We start from the raw sequence: 24,759 nt of genomic DNA, 5'->3' as shown, positions 1-24,759 counted from the left end.
ATGGAATCATTAATTATAGGCAATGATCATTTGTGGTTTATAACCGGAGAGAAAACAAATATTATATAAATCTTGAATAGATGCTACAATGCTACTTCTGAAATACTCTTGCCAAAAAACAAAAAAGAAAGAAATTGAACCTTAATCTGGTCAAGCCTCTAGATCTAACTACCAATTTACAGGAAATAAAAGGATAGAAAAACATATTAAAAGACAAAGTAGGGAGACAATTAGCATAATCCAGATTGTGGAAAACTGTAGGACAAAGAATATGGGATATGTGTATCTCCAGAAAAAATGCATAGAAAAAAGAGAAGTACAGAAGGATTTACTAGATTAAAAGGTAGTTAAAAGACATATAAACCAATTACAGTATACAGGCCTGATTTGAACCCTGAATCAAACAAAATCCAACTTTTTTCCACAAATAGAAAATAGGTAAGGTAATTAGAGATTGTGGACCCTGATAGGATATTTGATGTTGTTAAATAATTATTCAATGCAAAGAAACCAGTTAAGGAACCCAAGGCAAATCTAATGACCTGCTAGTGGAGTTGTGAGAAGAACATGTATTTGAGAAATACTTGGACATATCAGCAAAGACTGGATGATGATGACTGGCTGGATGTCGGAACCAGCGCAAGAGAAGAGTTGAGAGATACTTGGTAGGGGAAGATAACGGGCTGGAGTAGAAGAAGAATTGAGGAGTGACTTTAGAGGTGCCTATTAAATTAGCCACGTGGAGATCCTAAGGTAGAAGACAGATAGTTTAGTTTAGAACTAGAAGAAGAGACTGGGATAAAGAGGGAGATGCGGGAGGCAGTCTTAGCCCCCACTGGAGTGAATTAAATCACACCAAGGAGAACAATGAGAAGAAAAAGCCTAGAACAGAACTTCGAAAGTGTCAAAGTTAAGGGGAGAAATAAGGTTTAAAAAAGATTGAGGAGGAAGAATCCAAGAAATAGGAGATGAGAAGAATTTTGGTGTCATGAGGGCTAACACGACAGAGAACTGAGTGGTTGGTGATTTCAAATACTTCTTAAATGGTTCAGTCAAAAGGATTGGAAATGTTCTACTGGCCTTTGGCTACCTTAGGCAAGAGCAATTTTGCTCCCACAAAATCACTGGGAAGGCAGATAGGAATAGTCCAGAGCCCAGAAGAAAGAATGCTACTTCCACTGAAGCAGAAGGGGTCTGGGCACAAGTGGAACAGTGAGAAGTAGAGGAAGTTCCTAGATCACAGCTCTGCTTTTCTTTCCTCTGTGAAGTAGGAGGTGATGCTTCTGGGAGGAAAGCAGGAATTGGGAAAGTCTGAGATGTTAAGAGAGCAATGAAGGTTAAAATGATCTTTTGTGGGAGAAGGAGAAAAGGTTGTAATAAGATTGCTGGGTCCTGTTTCTCCCGTAGTGGTCATCCTTCCAAATGCAGATATACAGCAAGCAGATAGGAAAGTCAGCAGATTTGGGGTTTTGCCTGGCAAGGGGGACAATAGAATGAGAGAACTTAGGACATTGGTAAAAAGTAATACAGGAGTGCCTGGGTGACTCAGTCAGTTAAGCATCTGACTTCGGCTCAGGTCATGATCTCACAGTTTGTGCGTTTGAGTCCTACATCAGGCTCTCTGACAGCTCAAAGCCTGGAACCTGCTTCGGATTCTCTGTCTGTCTGTCTGTCCGTCTCTCTCTCTCTCTATCTGACTATCCCCTGTTAATGCTCTGTCTTGCTCTGTCTCTCTCTCTCTCAAAAAATGAATAAACATTAGAAACTTTTTTTTAGTAATATGTATGGGATATATGTTGGGTACATAGAAAGAAGAATCTAGAAGGTAAGAGCTGATCATTGGGAGGGAGAAAGTGGAGAAGTTGCTGAAGTAAGGGCTTGGCTGAGTTACAGAGCCTACAGCAGGAGTCCTGCAAAAATCAGGGTTATGCTCCTCTGCCCATGAATTTGTATTTGATTTGAGAGGCAAACGAGTTGAGAAATTAAAGAATTGAGGCCATGTTCTTGGCAGGTAATCTGCATAGACATTGAAGTCCCATACTACAATAATCTCAAACTTTAATGTGTAATTGAATCACCAGGGGATCTAGTTAAACTGCAGATTCTGAATTCATTGTTTAGAGCAGGGCTCAAGATGAACATTTCTAGCAAACTTTCCGATGGTGCTAATACTGCTTGTATTAGACCACACGTTGAATAGTAATGATCTAGGATAATGTCCAAGGGACAGTGGGGGTGGAAGGAAGTCAGTGAACCACGTATGATCAGAGAGGTGTGCGTTAGAGATCAATAAAGATAATGATCAGTAAGGAGAGAGAGGATGAGTGGAGTGGCCTCCACTTTCTCGCATTTATCAGAGCAAGAGTGTTAGACGAGTGCATGGAGAGAGTAACCTGAAGTGGCACTGGAAGGTGAAGGAATTGATGACTGTATATCCTTATTTTAAGTCCATGGAAAGTATTTCGGAGGAAGCAATTTCTACTCTAAGTCTGAAAAGAAGAGCAGTTTTCTTTGTCAGAGAGCTGGGTTTCAGTTAAAGCAGGAATGATTATGGAGAATATTTAGGAAAATTTGCAAATCGTGGGCGGGGATTTAGGAGGGAGTCAGAAATTTGAGGGATTTTTGTGGGAATGAGTTTACCTTTGGATGGTAAATGAGGGAAGTAGAGATGACTTCAGCGGATGTCCTGGAGGTTTGGTGAGCAGTCAGGGAACTTACAGTTCAGTTGCGTTCCAGCGGGGTGGGGCGGGGGGGGGGGGGGGGCAGGCAAGAGTTTGTAAGCTTTTTTTAAGTCCAGTAGACTGATGAACTGCAGTGGGCACCAGGTTGTGCGCACTGTTCTGCATTGCTCAACTAAAGAAGAGTGGATGAGTGGTTTTAAGAAAAGCGTGTACTGTAAAGTACCTGTTTGATGGTGTGTTCCCAGCAGAATATTGAACACTTTGGACTCCCTGTGTTTACTTTGCCTCTAAATGATAGTAGACTGTATAAGGCAGAGGTAGGTTGGAATGAGCTAGGGCTCTCTAAGGAAAGGGTAACCCTGATCATCTTGGTCATATATGTTTCCTTAAAGCATTTGAAATCTACTTGTTCAATCAAATTGCCATAGAATAAAGCAGAGAACTAAAACTTGTTTGAAATTGGCTTTTATTTTTCTTTCCTAAGAGAAAAATTATACAGATTTTGTAAATACTGTAAATGTTTCACGTCTTAAGAACCATATCGTATTATTTGTTAATTTGCATCCATCAAGGAGATTAGTTGTGATCTGCTGTAATATTATTTGTAGCTTTATTTTTTTTTATTGTGTCCTTTCAAGTTGGCTCACATCATTTTTTCTCCTTTGTTTTTAGTTTCAGAAGCCACTAATGACTCGACAATAGATGATGTGGTTGAAAATCATGTTGCAGACCAACTTTCATCAGATATTACGCCAAATGCTATGGATACTGAATTTTCAACTTCCTCTCCAGCCAATTTACTGGAACGACCAACCAATCATACAGAGGCTCTTGGTCATGAGCATTTAGGAACTAACGACCTCACTGTTGGTGGATTTTTAGAAAATCATGAGGAACCAAGAGATAAAGACCAATGTCCTGAAGAGAACATACCAGCATCTTCACTTAACAAAGGAAAGAAACTGATGCATTGCAGAAGCCATGAAGAGGTCAACACTGAACTAAAAGCACAAATAATGAAAGAAATCCGAAAGCCGGGAAGAAGTATGTATAATTAGAGGCAAACCCCATATTTGATATCTGTGTGTGCTAAAAAAAACAAAGTAGATTAATTAAAAGCATATACCTGACTCTAGATCAGTTTTGAACAACATTTGAACTATATAAGATTTGATCTTTATTCAGCCTACAAACACTAAATGTCCTATATCCAAAGCAGGCTGGTGTAGATATGGTAAGTAAGCAGGAGGGACTGAGAGCAGAGCTTGAAGAACAGATACCAAGAACCCATAGTCTTGAGTATTCTCTAGCAGCAACTGGAATTTAATGTAGCAGCAAACCCAAAAAGATGTAGTGACTATCAAATGGTTTCATGTCTGTAGAGTTCCTGACATAGTGTCTACCACTATGTTTAAGGGTTAAACTATGATAGTGAGCAGGGATGTGTTTAGGTCAAAACACTAAAGTTATAAAAGCAGTCTGTGACATGAATATAAAAGAACTTTGGCATAAAATTTCAGTGTTAGGACATCCATTCAAAGATGTTGACAGATTGATAGACCACCTACTATAATGGAACCACCCATGGATGGTTCAAAAGTGGGTAAGACAGTCCTTGCCATTTAGGAGCTTACAATCTGGGGCAGAATTTTAGGCAAAAACTTGAAACTGAACTAGCATTCCAAACCACTTTTTGCCTCCATATGTCCCTCCTCACCATGTTAACGGTAGTTGAGAATTTAAATGATAAGAACGGGATTTTATAAAGGGCTTGCTGGAGTTTTCTCAGTGACAGGACCAAAGCTAGTCATGTACTAAGCTATATGTTTGATATCTTAATGGAAATTTTTACCCCAAATGCTGAGTTTGACAGGTTATTTTATCTTGATTGATATATATGAGATATGTGTGTTAATGAGTGGTAGAATATTTTGGTTTGGTCTAGCATATCTTGATATAGTGAACTACAGTAGAAAAATAGTGAATAAGAGTGCATAGAAAAGCCACTTAATTTTTGTCTTTGCTTCTCTTGTTTTAAGAATATGAAAGAATCTTCACTTTACTGAAGCATGTGCAAGGCAGTTTACAAACAAGACTAATATTTTTACAAAATGTCATTAAAGAAGCATCAAGGTAAATAATCTGTTGCACATTATGAAATGAGTCTCCGGTTGACAGTGCTGTAACAGCATCTGGCTTGCGCTTGTGGTGTTATGCATATGACACAACCATGTGTCATCCTCGTCCCCCTCCTCCTCCTCCTCTTCCTCTGTTTTAGTTTATTGAAAGAAATTCACTTAAAAAACAGCCACACACAAATTCTTTACCAATTATGGGCCTTTTCTCCCTGTAGATTACAGATACTTGCATGATTCTCATTGATCCTACTCTCTGGCTTTTTGGGGTCTTTATATTTTATAGCCTGCAGTTTTTCTCCCTTGTGTATTTGGACTACAGTTAATATTAATTAGTGATTAGAAATAACCTTGGAAGACAATATTTGAATACAGTTCATTTGTACATGGGAAAACGTGTATTTAAGGGGAGCAGAGTTGGACAAATGGGCCTTATTCTGATTGCTTCAGTAGCCCGGGATTATGTGCTTTAGTACAAGGAATGTGGATCAAGATTATAAATGGTAACTATGAAGTGCAATTAAATGGAAAGAGTAGTTATATGAGTTTAGTGAGTAACAAAACATTTTTCTTTGAAGATTTCCTTAGTATTAAAAGAAACCTTAGGGTTATCTCATCTGACCTTCCAAATACACACTCTTAAAGTTCCCCAGTTCCTTCCATGCTACTCATAAAGGCATTTTTAGATAGAGCAATTAAAATTTTTTTTTGAGTGGCTGGAGCATACGCCACTTGGAAGGTTCAAATAAGGCAGTAACTTTTCATGTTACTTGTTTTGAGTTTTGAACCTATTCTTTATGTGACATTCTGTCAGCTCAAACTTCATCATGGATTTAGCTACATTCCTGGTGGCCTGTACTCTACTTCTAACATTTTTTAGAGAGTTGTGTAATATTATGGCAGCTATTCATATTAATTTACAAGCAGAGAAGTGGATATAGATGGGACAGAGTTTTTGATATCCTAAAAAGCATCATCAGTCTTAATAACTTATGTAGACAAATGCAATTTTAGTCTACTATATTAGTGAAGAAAATTTTAAATTGCCACTTGAACTTTGAGTGTTTGCTGTATTATCTTATACTACAGCTGTCAATTATCCTTGATGTGCTAGCTTTCAAACTGTGATAGTAGAATACCAGGGTTTTTAAATGTTCCTATCCAACTGTCATTTCTTCTTCATTATATTCATACTTTGTCCACATTCTTTCAACATACAACTTTTAAAGAGCATAAGAAGCTATTGGAATCATTGCTTAGGGAAACCAATTTTTGTTGGAATATTTGTAACCCTTGTCATTGTTAGGGTTTTTTGTTTTTCTTTTTGGTTGTGGGACAAATATCCAACTTCCATTGTACCTAGGCCTGGATTATTTGTCTTAGGAACAAGCTGTAATTCTTCACTGATAAAATAATTTGCTTATTATCTTCCCGTGGATTTTATATATCATACAGTTGTTCTTTTTCATTTTCATTTTACATTGAAAAATCTTCATAAGGAAAACCCAACACTATTTTAAAAAAAAAAAAGCATTATACTGATCTATATCCATTAAAAAGAAATTGAGAGTGCTATCACTTATTTCTTTATACAGGTTTAAAAAGCGAATGCTAATAGAACAACTGGAGAACTTCTTGGATGAAATTCATCGACGAGCCAATCAGATCAACCATATTAATAGCAATTAAAAGAAAACAGAATGTGGCCACTTATTTCACTATCTTCTCCAAATACAAAGTAAATACAAGACTGTTGTGATCTTGCATTCATTTTTTGACATGCGTTGTTGGCTATTTGAAATACTAAGAGCAAGTCTACAGATCCTTTTTCCATCATTTTACAGTGACCTTTTCTTCATTTTGGTTTATTTTTGTAATGTGAAAAATATCACTCTAAAACACATTTTTATTTAACAAACTAAAAATATTCCTCCAAATCTCTTGCTTGTCATTGACTCTTGCGTGTCAATTTCCCTCAGGTTCTATTTTCTTAAACCAACCTTTAAAATTGTCACCTCTGTTAAGGTTGAACTTTGCCAAAAAAAAAAAAAATAAAAAAGAAGTTACTTTGTAATTTTTGGGGAAAAAAGCACATACATTAAAACTAGGTAATGTTTTGTATATACAGTTATTTTGGATATATTATTGTAAGTTGTACAAATGTATTTTGAAGAATATTTAAGAAAAGCACTTTTGTTATTCCATCAATAAATGCTCTATTTTACTCTTGTGTGGTTTAGGAAATAATCACATTTAAAGTAATCATTTAAAACCATCTTAAGGATAATGGAATTTTAAAGGCCTTGCTTTTTAAGCATTGGAAAAATACACCACTTGAAGCTCATATTTGTTAAACCTAACTGTAATTACCTGTTACATAATCTGCATTGTCTTTTTACTCTATGTTCTTAGATTTTGTTGGCTACACCAACATACTCCCATTTCTGCCTAGATAATAGAAAAGACGGTATCTGTGGCAAATAGGCAGACACTTTAAAAGCTGTTTAAAAAGCAGACATCTTTGACATTATTGGTTTCCTTACTCCCCTTCAATGCCTTTTTCCTTTCTCACTAGGATTGTGGATGGCACTAAGTTGAAGCTGTTAGGGAGTTGTAAGTTTGGGGTACACCACATACTCTGAGATGGCTAGCCTCTAGCAGCTTGATGCCATGCGAAGGGAAGTCCCACAACAAATTGGGAGTTCAAAGGGGATCTCTGTTCTCCTCTGCTTGTTCTTTACACTTAAACTCTCCATTTTGTTTAGAAGCTAAACGGAAAGGAAACATTTACGATGACTTTGCTCATTTTGTGTATTCTCCCTGGAATACCCAGAATAAGGAAAAAACCAACACTATTCATTGTCCACTCTCAGTCCACCATGACCTCTCACGTGTCTTCCCTGAGGACACTGACCCTGTGACCAGACCCACTCACTCACCTTTCATAGATCACTGCTGTGCCTTGTAGTGCTTTTGGGGTAACCAATAGAAAAGAAGGTTAAAATACATTTAGATTAAGAGAGGGCAAAATAAATTTATAAAATTATAGTAAAATTGATGGAATTTTAGTTTCATAATATTTGAAAATCACATACCCTTATCTTTTTACACTTTAGCAGAACATTTTTAAAATTTCAAAGGAATAGCAGAATGCAATTGTAACTTTTTATGAAGAAAAGCATAGATGGAAGTGAAGAACATGCTTGAGATCTCTTAATTTAGTCTAGGGGATTTGAAACACTCCCAATACTGAAGACAAATCCTGTCAAGAAAAAGAAGCATTTAATGTAACGAAATGTCGTATTTTCATATGCAGTTCTTTAAACCTTTTTTACCTCTACAAAATACCTTTAAAGCAGGATATCATTTAATAGATGAAATTGTCAAGGTAATTACCTGCAGTCACTGCTAAATTCAGGAGCTACACAAAACCCAGAATATATTGTCTGGTCTTAATTGTCATAAATTATGTATATTTAGATTCTGAGATTAGTAGAAGGGATTACAAGTCATTCAGATAAAAGTTCATACTTAACAAGAATATTTAGGAGAGGGATTCAGTCTTTTACAATGTTTAGCAGCTTTCCTTATCAGGAAGTTATTTCCATTTCACAGATTACTCATGAGGTGATAATCCTTTAAGCCCCTCCCCTTGATTACATCTGGGGGCCGAACCCTAGAGGGAGTTGGGAAGAGCAGTGTGTTCAGTCTCCTCTTTCTGTCCTTAATCTCTCTGTCGCCATACTCGATAATCACATCCAAAACCTAGTCATAAGGTTTGAAGCTAATCAAAACTGAAGCTTACTATCCCATCTCGACGGTTTTCTTACATTTTAAGAAACTGGGCATATTAGTTAAATTAGTCAAATACTATAGAATTCTTGTAAGCAAAGGGGGGTTATATTTGAGGGGGAATATCCTGTCTTTTTAGGCCCTTTAGGGCACTGGGTGACTTTAGGCTGGACAAATGATATTCTCTACCTTGAGATAAAGATCGTTTTTCTTAATGTTCCCATTTATGTCCCATTTGTCAATAGATTCATTATTTGCCCTTATCAGTAAGATTTGTCAATTAGGTGCACTGAAGGCTGAGACTGATTTCTATCTCTTCGACACCCCCTCACCAGAAGAGTAGCCACTTTGCCTTGCGTGGTGTGGGCAAGTACCTCCCAGAAAGAGGTAAATAAATTCACGAAGACTATGTTCAGATGTGCGGCAGCGGCGGATTACGGAACTGGTTTTGGATTAGCCTTTTATTTTCATTGTGTTTACTGAGGCAGTTTTGAAAACTCCTGTCATTGAAACAGTGGTGTCCTTTACTAGTTCATAGATTTTACGTCATTGTTACGCAGTTGAATTCCAAAAGAGAAATCGTTCTCTTTTAACTGTCATCAACCTTTATTGGCTATCTGCTTTTGACAATGACCTTTCTATTCACATTTAGTCCTGTCTGTTTCTTGAGGGAGTAGACCCTGTCACTTTTTTCATCTTTCATTTTTTGGACATGTATCCTTTCTAAGAGAGGAGTTCTCTGTTGCCTGTTCTGAGTGATAAGTGACAATTTCATCTAATAAACATGGGGGTGGAAAAATCAAGGTGAAATCCTAGGAGGATATATTCTGTTGATGGACTTTTTCTCCCCAAATAATCCCCCAATAGATTATTTCCTAGTGAATGATTATCTTCATTCTTTTTGTCACAAAAGTGTTCCTTTGATTTCTAGCACAAGTTACCGCAGTATGCAAATGATTCTCAGATAAAATGATGTTGACAGTATTTCCTTAACAATTGTGTAAAACCTATGCGTAATTTTCATTATTCTAACTTTTGACTTTTTTTCTCTCCATAAATAAAAATAATGCCTGATGTTTAGTTAAAGTAGATCCACTTTTGCTTGATTTTGTTAGTCTTGTTCCATCCTATTTCTTTTTAACACATTGTTTCAACTTGCCAACAACTCTTTACTGAGAATCTCATTTCCTACCTAGGCTGATAAATAATTGTCAGGGGGGAGGGGGAAACACTGAGAGAAATAATTTGAATCCTTTTTCAAGGCTGAAGCTGAAAGGACCTCTGCTTGTCCTTCTGATGTGCTGAGGCTTTGCCTGTTCTGTACCGTTTCTGGCATAAGATGAAGTCGCATTGTGGAATTAAGATGTACTTGGGCAAACACTTGCTTTTTGTGTAACTTCACGCTTGCGAAAGATCAACAGAGAAACTGTCGAAACCCAGATACATTCACTAGAATACCAGAGTTGCGGAGTCAGAAGGCTCCTTGGATACACTAGTGTCCTGAAGGAACTATCTTTTGTCCTGTGGGGATGAGAAAGTGAGGCAACAAATGGGGGTGGGTGGGTAGTCAAGATGAATCACTTATATTACTTTCATGATCTTTCTAAGTCTTCCCCAGAAGTAGAAACCTCAATTTTTAAAAATCCACGTCCACTAAAAATGTGCTGAAAAGCCAAAAACAACACGGAGGATATGAGCTTCTTTTGTAGTTAGGAAATGTGTTCCCCTTTCTCAGGATCCACCACAGGAAACTGGGATGCTTCTGAAGCCCCATAGAAACTAGTTAGAAGGAATGCTTATTTAGGCTGCAGTGGACAAATGGGCGCTTGTTGCTAGAGAGATGCTGATAAATATTTAATGTATCTGAATCCTGTCAGGAAATACTGTCATACCTGTGTTGGGTTCTCTCAGGAAAAAGAAGAATGGCCGATCTGCTTTAAAAAAAGGAATTCGAGACCTTTTCAGTAACAACAGAGCTGCAGGAGAGAAAGAATAGGAGACTACTGCATTTTTTATTCATTTGAGGGAAGTCATTATTAAAATTGGATATGAAGTCAGTTATAGTTCTTGATTTCTGAAGAAATCAAAACAACCTAATGTATTTGCTTAGTGTTACGATGGGGTACAAATGGGAAAATTAAAGAGAAAAGATGCCACTTAGCAACCCTGTGTCCCATTTTCAAAATGTTCCATGGAATAAATTCCTTACTGAAGGTAATTTTCAGAATGACTTCATTCCTTGTTTATGGGAATGAAGGTACAAACCCTTTTTAAACTGGATTTTTCTTCTCTCATCGTTTTTCAAACTCTGCGTTAATCTTTCTTTTTAAAAACTGCCACACCACATCTGGACTTGGGGTTTTGCATGGGAAGGCTTAGAAATGAGAAGATTGAACTGGATAAACCTAACAAAGGCATAGAAGGACAAGAGGTCCGACAGCACCGCTGACCCCTTTAGGAACATACCGGTGGCTGTAGATGCCGTGCTGCCTTCCTCGGAAACCTCAATCTTGGCTTTGTGGATTGCTTCAGAAACATAAAAGCCATCTTGGCCTAGTCCCAAGAAATAAAAAGGCGAATTGCTTATTTCCATGTTTAACACATTTAGCTTAAGGATTTGAGTGTACTTTTTAAAGAACGTACTTAATGAAAATCTCTCATTCTGCTTACTATAGCTAGGCGTAGATTTGTTTGGAAAATTCTTAAGATGCAATATATTATGTAACTTTCAAAACCTCAGATTTGGTGAATTTAATAAATACCCCGTCCCAAATTAATATTTAGAGCTGTGCCCTGTTTATTCAATAGTTAATTTTCCCCAAGTAATTTCTAGTTAATAATGAAATCCTCAGCCAGTATTTTCGCCAGAGTGTGTGTTAAAAGGCAGATTCTGGAGTCCAAGAGTATTTTTCAGCTAGTTTCTGAGATGATTTCCCTTGAACACTTTCTTGAACTGCCTTTTCAGAGCCATTTTTAAATGACAGTGACAGGTTTGTACTATGGGCCTTAAAACGCGTAGCTCAGTGTATTAAAACTGTGTCTCAAGCTGCATACATTGAGGTGTATCAGTTATGCTATTAACTTGCCGCATGGGCTAGAATCTGCAAAGATAATGAGAGGTCAGAACTATAATAGTTGTGTGCTAACAACTTCTAAGATAGAAGCTTAGCAAACAGGAGTATGAGCAATTAAGTTAGAGGAATTGACAGATTTTTGTAATTTAACCATGAATCATTTTTAAACAGCTCTCCACATTGAAATGGTCCTTGATGATGTAATAATGAAGGACAGTGAGAATCATCCAAACTAGAAGAAAGGTTATACCAAACCTTTCATTTTCACAACGAAGTCTAAGTGATCTGAAGTCACACACTTGAAAAGAAGTAGAAATTGGGCATTTGCAGGTTTTCTGACTGTGCAGCACCCATTTCCACCCACTCCACACAAACGATACCACCTTGCAAAAAGTGTATTCTAGTCAACTCTTGCCTACCACTGGGAAGGGGTCTGTGGCATGAGCCTTAAAATAGTCATTTCAATATACGTGTTGTATTTGGAGAGAGCTTTGTTTCATCTTAGACTAATTAATTGTTTTGCATTTTTCATGCACATACAAGGAGACGCAAATGAATGTCGTGAGAGACTAAAACCAGCTGAGTATAGGATACGCAGCAGTTCATCCATCTTCTAAATAAGGTGTACACAGGAAATTGTGAGTTGGCTGATTTTGTTGTAAGAAGCAGTTATTTTCTAGCATCATTGAAGGGGACCAGACAAGGGCCAGAGGAAGGGAAAAATCAATGGAAACATTGATCTGGTATCACTTGTCCTAAAACCAGTGAAGAATCTGATTTATTTTAGCAGTTGGTCTCTAGATCTGTAGGATCTTTTAGAAAATAAATTTCTCTCTAATAGTCTCTCTCACTCATTCATTGAGCAAACTAAAATGCAGTGTCAGAATTAGAATTTTGTGGATAAAAATATGGTTCTTCGATGGTCATGAGGTTTCAGTAATCTGTGATTTCATTACTATGGTATGGTGTCTGAACATGTAAAAGAAGTGTTAATGAAGTCAGCAGAAGTTCACTATGAAACTCTATCAGCTAAAATATAGTAAATGTGGTTGTGTTAGAGGCCAGGCACTTTGACACAGTGTGAAAAATGGGGCCAATTGGTATGAATGAGTCTTTGCTTAGGCTTGGCTATTAAAAGTTCCTGATACTGTAGTCAAGGAGCTTCATTTAAATAGCTTTTCTCCATCACACTACAGGCGTGGTCCAATAATTGACAGTTACATATTCGCACAATTCTTGCTCCAACATCCACACCTCTCTTAAATTATATCTCTGGTAAGATTTAATATTTCAGATGACCAACATTTGTGCTCAAAATGAATTCATCTATAGGTTTGCAGTTTTCTTCTTGCTTGATCTTGTATCACAGATCCCTATTTTCTTGCTTTTGTCAAGTAGCTATTGAAGTGTTATGCAACTAATGAAGTCGGCCTAGAAGAACCCAAGTACGGAGGGATCCTCCTTACTTTGGGCTCATCTTCTCCTCCATTGTTGGCAGTTGCTTCGTGCCATTGAGGGTCATACAACTGTTTTCCCCAAATTTGTTCCCACGATGAATTAAAATGGGAAATGCAGGTTGAATAGTTTTGTGCTTTTGTTTTTAGTAGTGGACTTCCTAGAGTTGCTTATTTGCTAATGTTTGTACTGAATCTCTGCAGGAGCACTTTAAATTGTAGTGTTAACAATAGAATGACCCGCACCATTCCCTGTCTCTAAATTGACCAGATTAACATTCTGGGAAACTGTAGCCCACTATAAACCCCCTTGCCCCTATATTACATTTCAATATCCACAGCAAAGTAGTAAGATTCTTCCTACCCTTCTTCCTGGTATACTCTCCAATCTTCCATAATATTGTCAAGTGTTTACGTCAACCTTTCTTTTTAGAATATTAGCTTCTAGAAGGCAGAAGCTATTTTATGAATTTTAAACTATCTTTACTTCACCTAACTAACGTAATAATGCTTGGTACATTTATGTGTTCAGTAAATGTGGGATGAATGAATAATAGACACTTCTCATGTTGTGCATTTGTTTCATTTCCCCCATAAAACAGCTGTCTTTATGTTCTTTAGTCTGATTTCACTTGTAAGGAAATGTTGGTTGATTTGATGTCTATAAAGTCACAGGGGCACAGTACAGAATGATAGGTCTTTGACAAGTTTCACCCAAATGATTGTTTCAGTGCCTCTTTCCCCTTTGTTAGTAGAGACCTTCATTCTTTGTGTGTGCTTGACCACAGTCTCAAAAGGTTTAGGAGTCTTCATAATGACGTTGTGTAAGCACAAGATTTGCAAAACATAAACCAGTGTCCCAAAATTTGATCCGCAGCTTCTCATGATGCAGGATAAACCTCATTTGCTGTGTCATTTGCCTTTCCAAGTATATTACTTTATTATTGATGAATTTAGTGGCTTTAAAAAAGTTATTGCCAGAATTTCCTTCTAGTTTATCTCTCTCCTCTTTATATCACTTAGTTGTAAAATATGTAAAATATCACATAGCACCCGGCCCACGATATAGAGAGAGATTGCTAAAAAGAATCTGAAATGGCCCCTGAAGCCAGGCTGTGGTTTGTTGCTTTCTCTATCCTTCTCCTCTCGTCCACTCCTCCTGCCTCCCTAGCTTTATTGGATTATAACTGATATAACATTGTGTAAGTTTAAGGTGCACACTGTGATGATTTGATATATGTATATATTGCAAAATGATTACCACAATTAGATTAATTAACACATCCATTGCCTCACAGAGTTACAATTTTTTCATGTATATTAAATTGTAAGCTCTATTGTCTTTGCAACTTTCAAATATACAGTGCAGTATTGTCGACTATAGTCACCATGCTGCACATTATGTCCCTAGAACATGTAACTGGAAGTTTGCACCCTTTGACCACCTTCACCCAACTCCCCAACTCTCCCCATTTCTTGCCACTGGCAACCATCAAACTCTGTGTTTCTATGACGTTTGATTTTTTTTTAGGTTCCACGTGTGAGATTTTACAGTATTTGTCTTTCTGTATGACTTATTTCACTTAGCATAATGCCCTCAAGGTTTTTCTTGCCAGTTGTGAGATTTCCTTCCTTTTTATGGCTAAATAATATTCCATATATATATATGTATGTGTATATATATATGTATATAAATATATATATATGTATATATACACCACAGCTTCTTTATCCATTCATTTGCTGATGGACACTTAGATTTTTTTTTTTCTGTATCTTGGCTATTGCAAATAATGCTGCTGTGAACATGGGGGTTCAGTTATCTCTTTGATAGTGATTTAATTTCCTTTGAATACACACTCAGAAGTAGAATTGCTGGATCATGTGGTAGTTCTATTTTTATTTTTTGAGGAATCTCCATAGTGCTTTCCATAGTGGTTGGACTGATTTAAATTCCTGTCAACAGTGTACAAAGTTCCTTTTCTCCACATCCTTGCCAGCATTTGTTATTTCTTGCCATTTGGATAATAGCCATTCTAACATCTAACATTCTAACATCTAATATTCTAACAGATATAAGGTGATATGTCACTATAGCTTTGATTTGCATTTCCCCAATGATTAGCAATATTCATGATATTTTTGTGTGTCTATTGACTTTTGAATAATCTTATTGGGGAAAATGTTTATTTGGATACTCTGTCTACTTAAAAATCAGATTATTGTTATTTACAAGTTGTGTGAGTTCCTTACGTATATTTTGGATATTAATCCTCTAGATATGTGATTCAGAAATATTTTCTCCTATTCTGTAGGTTGCCTTTTCATTTTAATTGTTTCTTTTGCTATGAAGATGCTTTTAGTTTGATGTAGTCCCACTTGCTTACTTTTGCTTTTGCTGCTTATACTTTTGGTGTCAGATCCAAAAACTCATTGCCAACACCAATTTCAAGGAGTCTTTCTCCCATGTGTTCTTCTAGGAGTTTTATGGTTTCAGACATTTAAGTCTTTAATCCATTTTGAGTTAATTTTTGTGAACGTTACCAAACAGAGGTCCAGTTTTATTCTTTTGCATCTGAATATCCAGTTTTCCCAGCACCATTTATTGAAAAGACTATATTTTCCCCATTGAGAATTTTTGGCTTCCTTGTCAAATATTAGTCGACTGTATATACATGGATTTAGTTCTGAGGTCTTGATTCTGTCCCATTTCTTTATGTGTCTGTTTTTATGCCAGTACCATACTGTTTTGGTTACTATAGATTTGTAATACCATTTGAACTCAGGAAGTGTGATTCCCTTTAGTTTTGTTTTTTCTCAGGATTGCTTTGGCTATTTGGGGACTTTTTTGTTTCCATACAAATTTTAGAGCGTTTTTTTTTTTTCTGTTTCTGTGGAAAATGTCATTGGCATTTTGATATGCAGTGAATTGAATCTGAGGATTGATTTGGGTAGTATAGAAACTTTAACTATTAATTTTTCTAATCCATGAACACAGGATATTTTTCCATTTATTTTTATATTTTTCAATTTCTTTCATTAATATGCTGTAGTTTTCAATGTAGAGATAGGCTGACTTCCTTGGTTAAATTTATTTCTAAGTATTTCAATGTTTCTGATGCAACTGTAAATGAAATGGAATTGTTTTCTTTATTTCTTTTTCAGATACTTCATTGTTAGTGTAAAAAACACAACTAATATTTGCATGTTCATTTTATATCCTGCAACTTTACCGAATTCATTGATTTGCTATAATTATGTACCATTATTACAATGTTAGAGAATCTGATTTTGACTAGAGATTCACCATTACCAATAATTTTTACATATTCATACATTTTTACAATATTAATTAGAATCCTTCTATTTCAGCTTGAAGGATGTCCTTTAGCATATCTTGTAAGGCAGGTCTAGTGGTGACAAACTTCCTTAGTTTTTGTTGGTTTGGAAAACTTTTAGCTTTGCTTCACTTGTGAAGGACAACATTGCCAGATATAGTACTATTGGTTGACAGGGTTTTGGGGTTTTTTTTGTTGTTGTTTTTGTTTTTCAAAATTTTGTGCGTGCCATTCCACTATATCCAGGCCTATAGTTTCTGTTGAGAAATCCATTGATCATCTTATGTGGGTTCTCTTGTATGTAACTTGTTTCTTCTCTCCTGCTGCTTTTAAAATTCTTTGTCTTTGACTTATGACAATTTAATTATGTGTCTTGGTGTAGACTTTTTTTGGGTTCAACCTATTGGGATTCCTTGGGCATTATGAATCTGGAACCCCATTTCTCTCCCCAATTTGGAAAGTTTTCAGCCATTATTGCTTTAAGTAGACTTTCTTTCTTTTTTACCCCTCATGTTTTGGGATTCCCTTTATGAGTATATTTTTTCTTCCGTGGTGTCCCCAGTTCCCACAGGCTTTCTTCTTTCATTCTTTTTTTCTTTTTGCTCTTCTGACTAGATACTTTCAAATTACTTATCTTCTAGTTCATTGATTCTTTCCTCTGCTCAGCAGAGTCCGTTGTCAAAGCTCTTTTTCTCATTTTTCATAATTCTTGCTTCTTTGTATTGGTATCTGTGCATTTAAGTAAGTGGTCTCCTTTTCCAGGCTTTACAGGTTTGCTTTGGCAAGTAAAGACTTTTACCAATTAACTGATAACATTTGTGGGTAGTGGAGCTTCCTATCAGGATCTCTGTTGGAGAATCCTCTCCATGTGCTCTGAGTTTGCCGTGGGGTGCTGCTGGTTGGGTAAGACTGCTGGCTGGGTTCTGTAGTCAAGCAGGTCTGCTGGGTGGGCTCCCTGTTTCAGTGGGGCTTCTGGCTATGCCCCACTGTCAGGTTGAGCCAGTAGCCCTACAATCAACTCTGGTTAAATGAGGTTGTAGGCTGTGTTCCCTGACTGGTTGGACACCATGACTGGGTAGTAATGGAATGGACTCCATCATCCTTCTTGGTCAAATGGAGTCTCACACTGTGATTCCCAAATGGATGGTGCTGTTGGCTGGGCTCCATGTTTTGGTGGGGTTGCCAACTGTGCCCTGAAGATGAGTGGGGATGTGGACTGGGCTCTGTGACTTGGGGGCTCTGTGGGCTGGGCTGAAAGGCTGCCCAAGATCATTTCTTCAGGCTCTTTGATTTTTTGGGGTAGGGGATATGCTCAACAGTTGGGTGGGGCTGCTGGCCAGGATCTCTGCCCAAGCACAGCTGTAGGATGGGCTTCTCAGCTATGTGAGTTCTCTGGTCAGACTTCCTCAATGGGTGAGACTTGAGATTACACTTAGGCATTGGTTAGGATTGTGAATTTGCTTTTCTTCAAGGTAGAGTGGTAGTATGGTCCATTGACTAGGTAGGATAGTCCACTGACTGCAGAATCAGAATTGCCAACCAAGCTCTCTAGCCAGATGGGGCAGGCTGGTTTTGTAAGTGGCATTGCTGCTATCTGGGGTCTTGGCTACAGGCAGGAACATGGTCTGCCAAGGTTTGAGAGCTGGTTAATGTAAGCCTTGCCCTCCTGCCCCCATCTCTATCTGATCCTTAGTTATCCCCAGGAGGCAAGATCTGAATAAACCTTCTAGGAAGTGTCCTACAACACTGGAAGAGTTGGGTGTCCACCTTGGCTCTCTTTTCTCACAGAAGAAACTGTAGTAGACCTGGAAGGGCCCTCTTGGTGCAGTGCTGTGTCAGCCCGGAGGAGGGGTGATGCAGTTCAAGTGTAGCTGCTCCTCTTACCTTTCTCATATGGTCTTCTCAGTCATAGTTCAGAGGGGTGCTCAGCTTCACATCTGGGAGCTGGGGTTTTCACACTGGTGACTAGTCTATCGATAGTTGTTAGTTGGTCTTCTTGGGAGGGGAACTGAAGTTGAGAATATGTCTCACAATCATGATGACCTATTGCAGTGCTGACTGGTCATCTGGTGTGGCATAAGTTCACTTTAGTATGCAACCAAACAACTCTGTGTGCTTAGATTGGAAACTACTCATTTGTAAAAGTCAAGAATAAGATAGTTTCTTCAAAGTTTTAAGTTTGTGCAAAAGAAGTATTTCTTGGATTAGGAAGCCTGGGTTTGTATTGAAGCCTGCTGATCCTTCTGATTACTCAAGAAGTATATCTCTAGCTGGTATCTTTAGTGTGGGTGAAACTGAAATTACTCTTAAAAGCTTTATAACATGTAGTATCAAGGATGTCCGAGGAGAAAAATTATAGCCTGGGCTCAGTTGGGCCTTAAGATGATATTGAACAAGTTTTTTTCAGGCAGAAAAGAAGAATTAGATCCCATGAAGGAAGAGATAGATGAGTAGTGACTTTTAAATGGGGAAGGAGGACTTGAGTAAAGTAATTCTGGACACTGGAGCCAAATAGAGAGAAAAGGCCAAATGTTCCCTGTAGTTTGAGCTTCTGTCTATAGAACAAACTACTTGGCACCCTCTTGTTAATTGTGAGAAGGGAGACCAGCATTTTCTGATGACTTATTTTCTGACAAGCTCTCTGATGATAGTTTGCTATATGTTGAAGAATTTTATTTCTATAAGTAAGATATGAGATGGGTGGTAATTACCTCATTTTAGGAATGATGAAACTATTTGTTAGACAGTTTCAGTCACCATTTCTCTACAATCAGTCAACAGCACACTTAAGCATATAAGTGACTAGTGTCTTGATTATGTTTAAAGAAGGGCATTGGAAAGCAATACTTTAGTTGGTAAATTTTATCTGTAAAGGTCAAGATATTAAATAGTTTAGCAATTGTAGGCCATATGGTGTTCGTTGCAACTGCCTTATTCTGCATTGTAACAGGAATACAGTCATAGATGATTTGTAAATAAACAGGAGTGGCTATGTTTCATTAAAACTTTATGAAAACAGGGATGGACCATTATTTGGTGATATATCTTGTTAGAGGAACAAAACTTTACGGGAGAAGATGAGGCTGATGTGTTTTATCATGTAAGAAATATGAATTCAAGCTTCACACTTGGCACATGCTAATGGCTCAATAATTATTTAACAACTTAAATCCATGAGCCTGTATTTCTGCTGGTTTGAACAAATATACATAGACCTTAACTGCATTATTGAAAAGGTACCAAAAAATGTTCTTTCTAAGCTAGGTTGCTTGTTACATCTTGTCAGGAGAGCTCATGGGCCTTGGAAGTCTTTGCCAGTGGGAGAGCTGATGTGGGTTAAGATCAGTCCTGTTTGAAGACACAGGATTAATGGCATTTTGAGATGTACCTCCAGGACATCAAGGCAGAGAAATTAAGAGCTCTGAAGGAACAATCAATGTCATAGTGATTAACTGAATGTAGTGTTGTAGAAGAAGAGGTAAAAATGGCCCCAGAATTTTGAACTAGAATGATCAAATGAAGAATAGTATAATCATCAACAACAGGAATGCTGTAGCTGAACTCTGGAGTCACAAGAAGACATTGTGATTGCATTTTGTACATTATTAAAGATAGAGCACATGGAAGTTCTTAATCCCTTCCTCCTTCCTTGACTTCTGATTCTGTCACTCTACTGTTCCTCTTTACCCTACATGTCAGATTATGCCTGCATCACCATGGAAACTTTTTGGTTGAATCATTCAACCAAGTCAACAACATTCATTGCATATCCACTGTGTGCCAAGCATTGTTAGGGGCACTGTGCCCAAACTTGACTATTGCTTTGCTTATTTCTTTGCATGTTTAGGTAATGAGTACACAGCTGGTGGGTCTTAAACATTCTAGAATAGATCCTTCCTCCTGTGCTTTATTTGATAAGTAACTGCCATTTAGTCTGTCTGGTCACATATAAAGCACAAGCCAAGACTGCATTTGTGGACCAAATTCCTGTGTGTATGTGTGTGTGTGATTGCTTAAGAAAGAAGGTTTTGAGTGATGCTTTAGAAAACTCTGTGTTAGGAGGTTGTAGCATTTAAAATGGAGATTCTGAATCTCATCAGGGAAAGAAAGCATCAAGGTCAATGAAGATGCCTGTGAAGATTCATCTTCATACAGATAACTTATTAGTATCCAGAGCAGAAACAAACCTGAACCTTTGGAGTTAGAAATAGTTTATCTGTTGGATTCTGAGAGGATTCTGGAACATAAGGTTTTGGCATTCCATTCTTTTTAAATATTTGACGTAAGTTTTCTGTCATATTATAAAGCCAATACAGCTACTATTGATTAGTAGTAGTGTGTCCACTAGGGGCAAATAAATTTAATATGGCCTTTGGGAAGGAGAACATTTTAAGGCAAGGTTACAGGTACCTGAGTAATTTGAAGAAAGGGAGTTGGATGGTAGAGGGAAACTTTCAAGGTTAGTTTATTTCAAGAAGCCAGAAGCGATACAAGGAGGGAGTGACAGGCAGGAGGTGGAAACAGAGCGACTGGGAGGCTGGCATAACAGTGCAAGGTCAGAATGAAGACCTCTGTTGTTGAACCACCATCGCTGGCAGGTTCCTAGTCATGAGAGGCAGAGGGAGGGTGAGTTGTATTGTGTTTTCTGGCCACTGACCTCGCCCTGAAGGTGGTCTCCCAAAACGGCCTTTAAAGATTTCAAGAAACACTCCTCCCTCACAAAGTCAACCCAAATTTGACTGTTCTCTGAAGCAACATATTTTTTGTGATTATCTTAGTAAACTTTTATTGTAAAATATTTATAACATCAACTTTGCCGTTTTAACCATTTCTAAGTGTACAATTCAGTGGCATTAATTATATTTACCATATTGTGCAATGGTAACTGCTATATAGTTACAAAACATTTCCATCACTCCAAATAGAAACTCTAACATTTTTATATAAAGCAAAACTCTTTCTTTATCCTTTTAAAACTGTTAATTCTGACGGTACGATTGAAGCTTCTGTAGATGAAAATCCCTTAATCAAAGTATGACAGAGGTGCCCCAAGCACAATGCCAAAAAGCTTGAAAGAAGAAATGTTACCTGAAATTCCTTTCAAGTTAGCTTTGAGTGGATCAAAAAGATCGGTGACTCCCCAAGAATTTAAAATGCTTTTTAAATTGAAATGATTTTGGATCTTGAATCTAAAAAAAACAAAAGCAGACCATCAACTTTCATTTAAAAATCTCATTCAAAATATTTTCATGCACATCATGACTGCCAGGCTCCCTAACTTGGAAGGTGGATCTCCAGGCTGATTCCAGCTTTGTATTCATATCTGCCTCTCATAAACCCTACACACTGACTAGTCTGACCACACAGGGCTGTCTCCCACCTCTGTATCTTTGCTGTTCTTTCCAGGTCTTCCCCATGTCCTTTGAGTGCCTTTGAGTTACTACCCTTTCCTCCAAGTTCAATTCAATTATAATGCCCTCCTCTCCTCTCCAGCTGTTTTGTGTACTTTGGTCCTGAAAGCCCCATTAATACTTTGTATGTTCTGCTCTTTTGATGTATAGAACATTCTGCTTCCTATTACTGTTATCTGTGAGAGTGTAAATGACTTGAGAAGAGAGGCTATTCCAGTCATGTTTTTTTTTTCCTAATAGTAACTAATCTTTAATGGGTGCTTACCATATGCCAGACACCATGCCAAGTATTTTATGTGGATTGTCTAATTTCATCTTCACATAACTTTGTTATTATTATCCTCATTTTGCAGGTGAGAACTGAAGCCTAAAAAGATTAAGACACTTGCCCAAGATGACATAATGAATAAGTGGTGGAGTTCAAGTCAAAGCAAGGCTGTCTGAGTGCACAGCCTGGGTCCTTGGCATCCATACTTTGCTACCTCGCATCTCCTGCGGCATCTCACAGTAGGTGCAGAAAAGAAGTTGTTGACTAATCAACAATTAATGGGGTGTTTCATTTAATAATATTTATATTTGGTAAGATATATTTTTGTGTTTGCTGTGTGCAGTGTGTGTCTTTGACGCACAGGAGGGAAGGAATGCAAGTTAAAGCTTTGGTTTTCCTAATAAGTCCTGAGAGCAAGAAGAATCAACATACCAACTTTGTAATATTTCTCCAAAGGCAAGGCATTTCCAATTTTACTGTTGAAGGAGGCTTTAAAAGGATTGTTTACATTATTTTTCTTTGAAAATAAAAATGTTGGAAATGCAATTTAGATGGTCTTTTTCTATAAACTATCCAGAACTTGTACAAGAGTAAAAATACTGGACAAGCCCATTTAATAGCAAAGGTTTTCATTGCTATCCAAGACAATGTGACCAATATTTTAAACAGAAGTATCAGATTTTCTCATAAATATATATTTTGGATCTTTAGAATGGTTTCTCAAAAAGATACATATGCTTTCTCCAACTATGCTGACATTCTCAAAAATATTTTGCATTACCTCTTCTGAAGTTTTCTTAAGTGCTTAAAACACATCCTTTTTGAAAACTCTTAATGCTTAAACACAGTGGTTAAGAGCATGAACTTGAGAGGTCAGTGCCAGGGTCTGAATCCCAGCTCAGCTTCTTACTAGCTGAATGACCTGGGGCAAGTTACTTTACCTCTCTTTGCCTCAGTTTCCTCATTTGTGAAATGAGCATAATAGTAGTGCTTAGTTCTTAGCTTCGTGAAGATTAAGTGAAATAATTCTTGTAGAGTGCTCAGAAAAATACCCAGTACAGCGCATGCACTTAAATGTTACCATTGTGGTTTTAGTGTTTCTCAGGGACATTAAGAAAAAGCTAAGGGATATTTGAAGCCAAATATGTGATTATGGTAGTTGATAAAACTGAGCACTATCATTTTTAGTAACTAAAGGTAATAGTATAAGTGAGGTATGACCATAAAAGGTGAGAGTAATGAGAGTTTATTTATTTTGAGAAAGAGAGACAGAGAGAGTGCACAAGTGGGGAGGGGCAGAGAGAGAGAGAGGGAGAGAATCCCAACCAGAATCTGTGACCAGCTCAGAGCCCGACATGGGGCTTAAACCCATGAATTGTGAGATCATGACCTGAGCCAAAATCAAGAGAGAGATGCTCAACCAACTGAGCCATCCAGGTGCCCAACTTTTTTTCTTATATGGCTATGAAGGCCATCCCAGAAGAAATATTTTGAGTAGAAAAATTGCCCTTTACCAAAACCAGACAATGATATCATGAGAAAAGAAAACTAGACTAATATCCCTTAGAGATGCAAAATCCTCAACAAATACTAGCAAACTGAATCCAGCAACATACACAAGTGAGATTTATCCCAGGAATGCAAGATGGCTTTAATATATGAAAGTCAATGTCAAACACCATATTAACAGAATAAAGGACAAAGGCCACATGATGATCTCAATAAATGCAGAAAAGCATGTGAAAAAAATCCAACACCCTTTCATGAAAACAAAAATCACTCAATAATCTCGGGATGGAAGGAAATGTTTCAACTTTAAAAAGGGTCTCCATGGAAAACCCACAGCTAGAATCATGCTGAATGGTAATGGTAAAAGACCGAATGCTTTCCTCCTACGATCAGGAACAAGACCAGGATGTCCACCACTTCTGTTTGACATTGCACTGAAAAGTGTGCAGAGCAATTATGCAAGAAAAAGAAATAAAAAATAAAATGCATCCAGATTAGAAAGGAAAAATTAAACCTATTTCTATTCACAGATGACTTGGTCTTGTATATAGAAAATCTTAAGGAATATGTACTCACAGAGAAAAAGCTATTAGAACTAATAAATGAGTTTGTCAAAGTGGCAGGATATGAGATCAGGGTACAAAAATCAATGGTGTTTTTTTTATATTAGCAATGAACACTCTGCAAATAAAATCTCATTTATAATAGCATCAAAAGGAATAAAATACTTCAAATTTTAACAAAAGAAATGCAAAACTTGCATACTGAAAACTAAAAAACATAACTGAAAGAAACTGAAGAAAAGATCCAATAAAGAGAAAAACATTTTGTGTTTACAGATTGGAATAGCTAATATTGTTAGAAAGGAATATTCCTAAACTGATGTACAGAGTAAATGCAATCATCATCAAAATCCCAGCCACCTTTTTGGCAGAAACTGATAAGCTGGTCCTAAAGTTCATATGAAAATGTATGGGACCCAGAATAGCCAAAACAATCTTTTTTTTTTATAATAGTTTATTGTCAAATTAGTTTCCATATAGCACCTAGTGCTTCTCCCCACAAGTGCCCCCCACCATGACCATCACCCTCTCCCC

At 37.3% G+C, this 24,759-nt stretch overlaps 2 protein-coding genes and 1 long non-coding RNA gene across 4 annotated transcripts in view; 2 read left to right on the top strand and 1 right to left on the bottom strand.

The window, feature by feature from the left end:
• The window catches only part of INTS6 (integrator complex subunit 6), a 90,466-nt gene extending 80,772 nt beyond the window's left edge, over nucleotides 1-9,694 (top strand). For both annotated transcript variants that reach the window (XM_029936818.1, XM_029936817.1), the window contains 3 exons: nucleotides 3,354-3,725; nucleotides 4,721-4,814; nucleotides 6,412-9,694. In XM_029936818.1, coding sequence (XP_029792678.1) covers nucleotides 3,354-3,725; nucleotides 4,721-4,814; nucleotides 6,412-6,505 — 560 coding nt within the window. In that variant the 3' untranslated portion in view covers nucleotides 6,506-9,694. The remainder of the gene's footprint in view (nucleotides 1-3,353; nucleotides 3,726-4,720; nucleotides 4,815-6,411) is intronic.
• A 697-nt stretch (nucleotides 9,695-10,391) lies between these two features.
• The window catches only part of SERPINE3 (serpin family E member 3), a 31,010-nt gene continuing 16,642 nt past the window's right edge, over nucleotides 10,392-24,759 (bottom strand). The window contains 4 exon segments of the mRNA XM_029936819.1: nucleotides 10,392-10,466; nucleotides 10,469-10,584; nucleotides 11,075-11,161; nucleotides 21,563-21,663. Coding sequence (XP_029792679.1) covers nucleotides 10,392-10,466; nucleotides 10,469-10,584; nucleotides 11,075-11,161; nucleotides 21,563-21,663 — 379 coding nt within the window.
• The window catches only part of LOC115289537, a 14,137-nt gene continuing 11,340 nt past the window's right edge, over nucleotides 21,963-24,759 (top strand). Inside the window, exon 1 of the long non-coding RNA XR_003907673.1 lies at nucleotides 21,963-22,392. This is a non-coding gene — a long non-coding RNA (uncharacterized LOC115289537). The remainder of the gene's footprint in view (nucleotides 22,393-24,759) is intronic.

This window comes from Suricata suricatta, chromosome 4 (genome assembly GCF_006229205.1).
Source record: "Suricata suricatta isolate VVHF042 chromosome 4, meerkat_22Aug2017_6uvM2_HiC, whole genome shotgun sequence".
Taxonomy (NCBI): domain Eukaryota; kingdom Metazoa; phylum Chordata; class Mammalia; order Carnivora; family Herpestidae; genus Suricata; species Suricata suricatta.
Note: the sequence above shows the minus strand (reverse complement) of the source record. Positions and strands in the feature narration are given on the sequence as shown.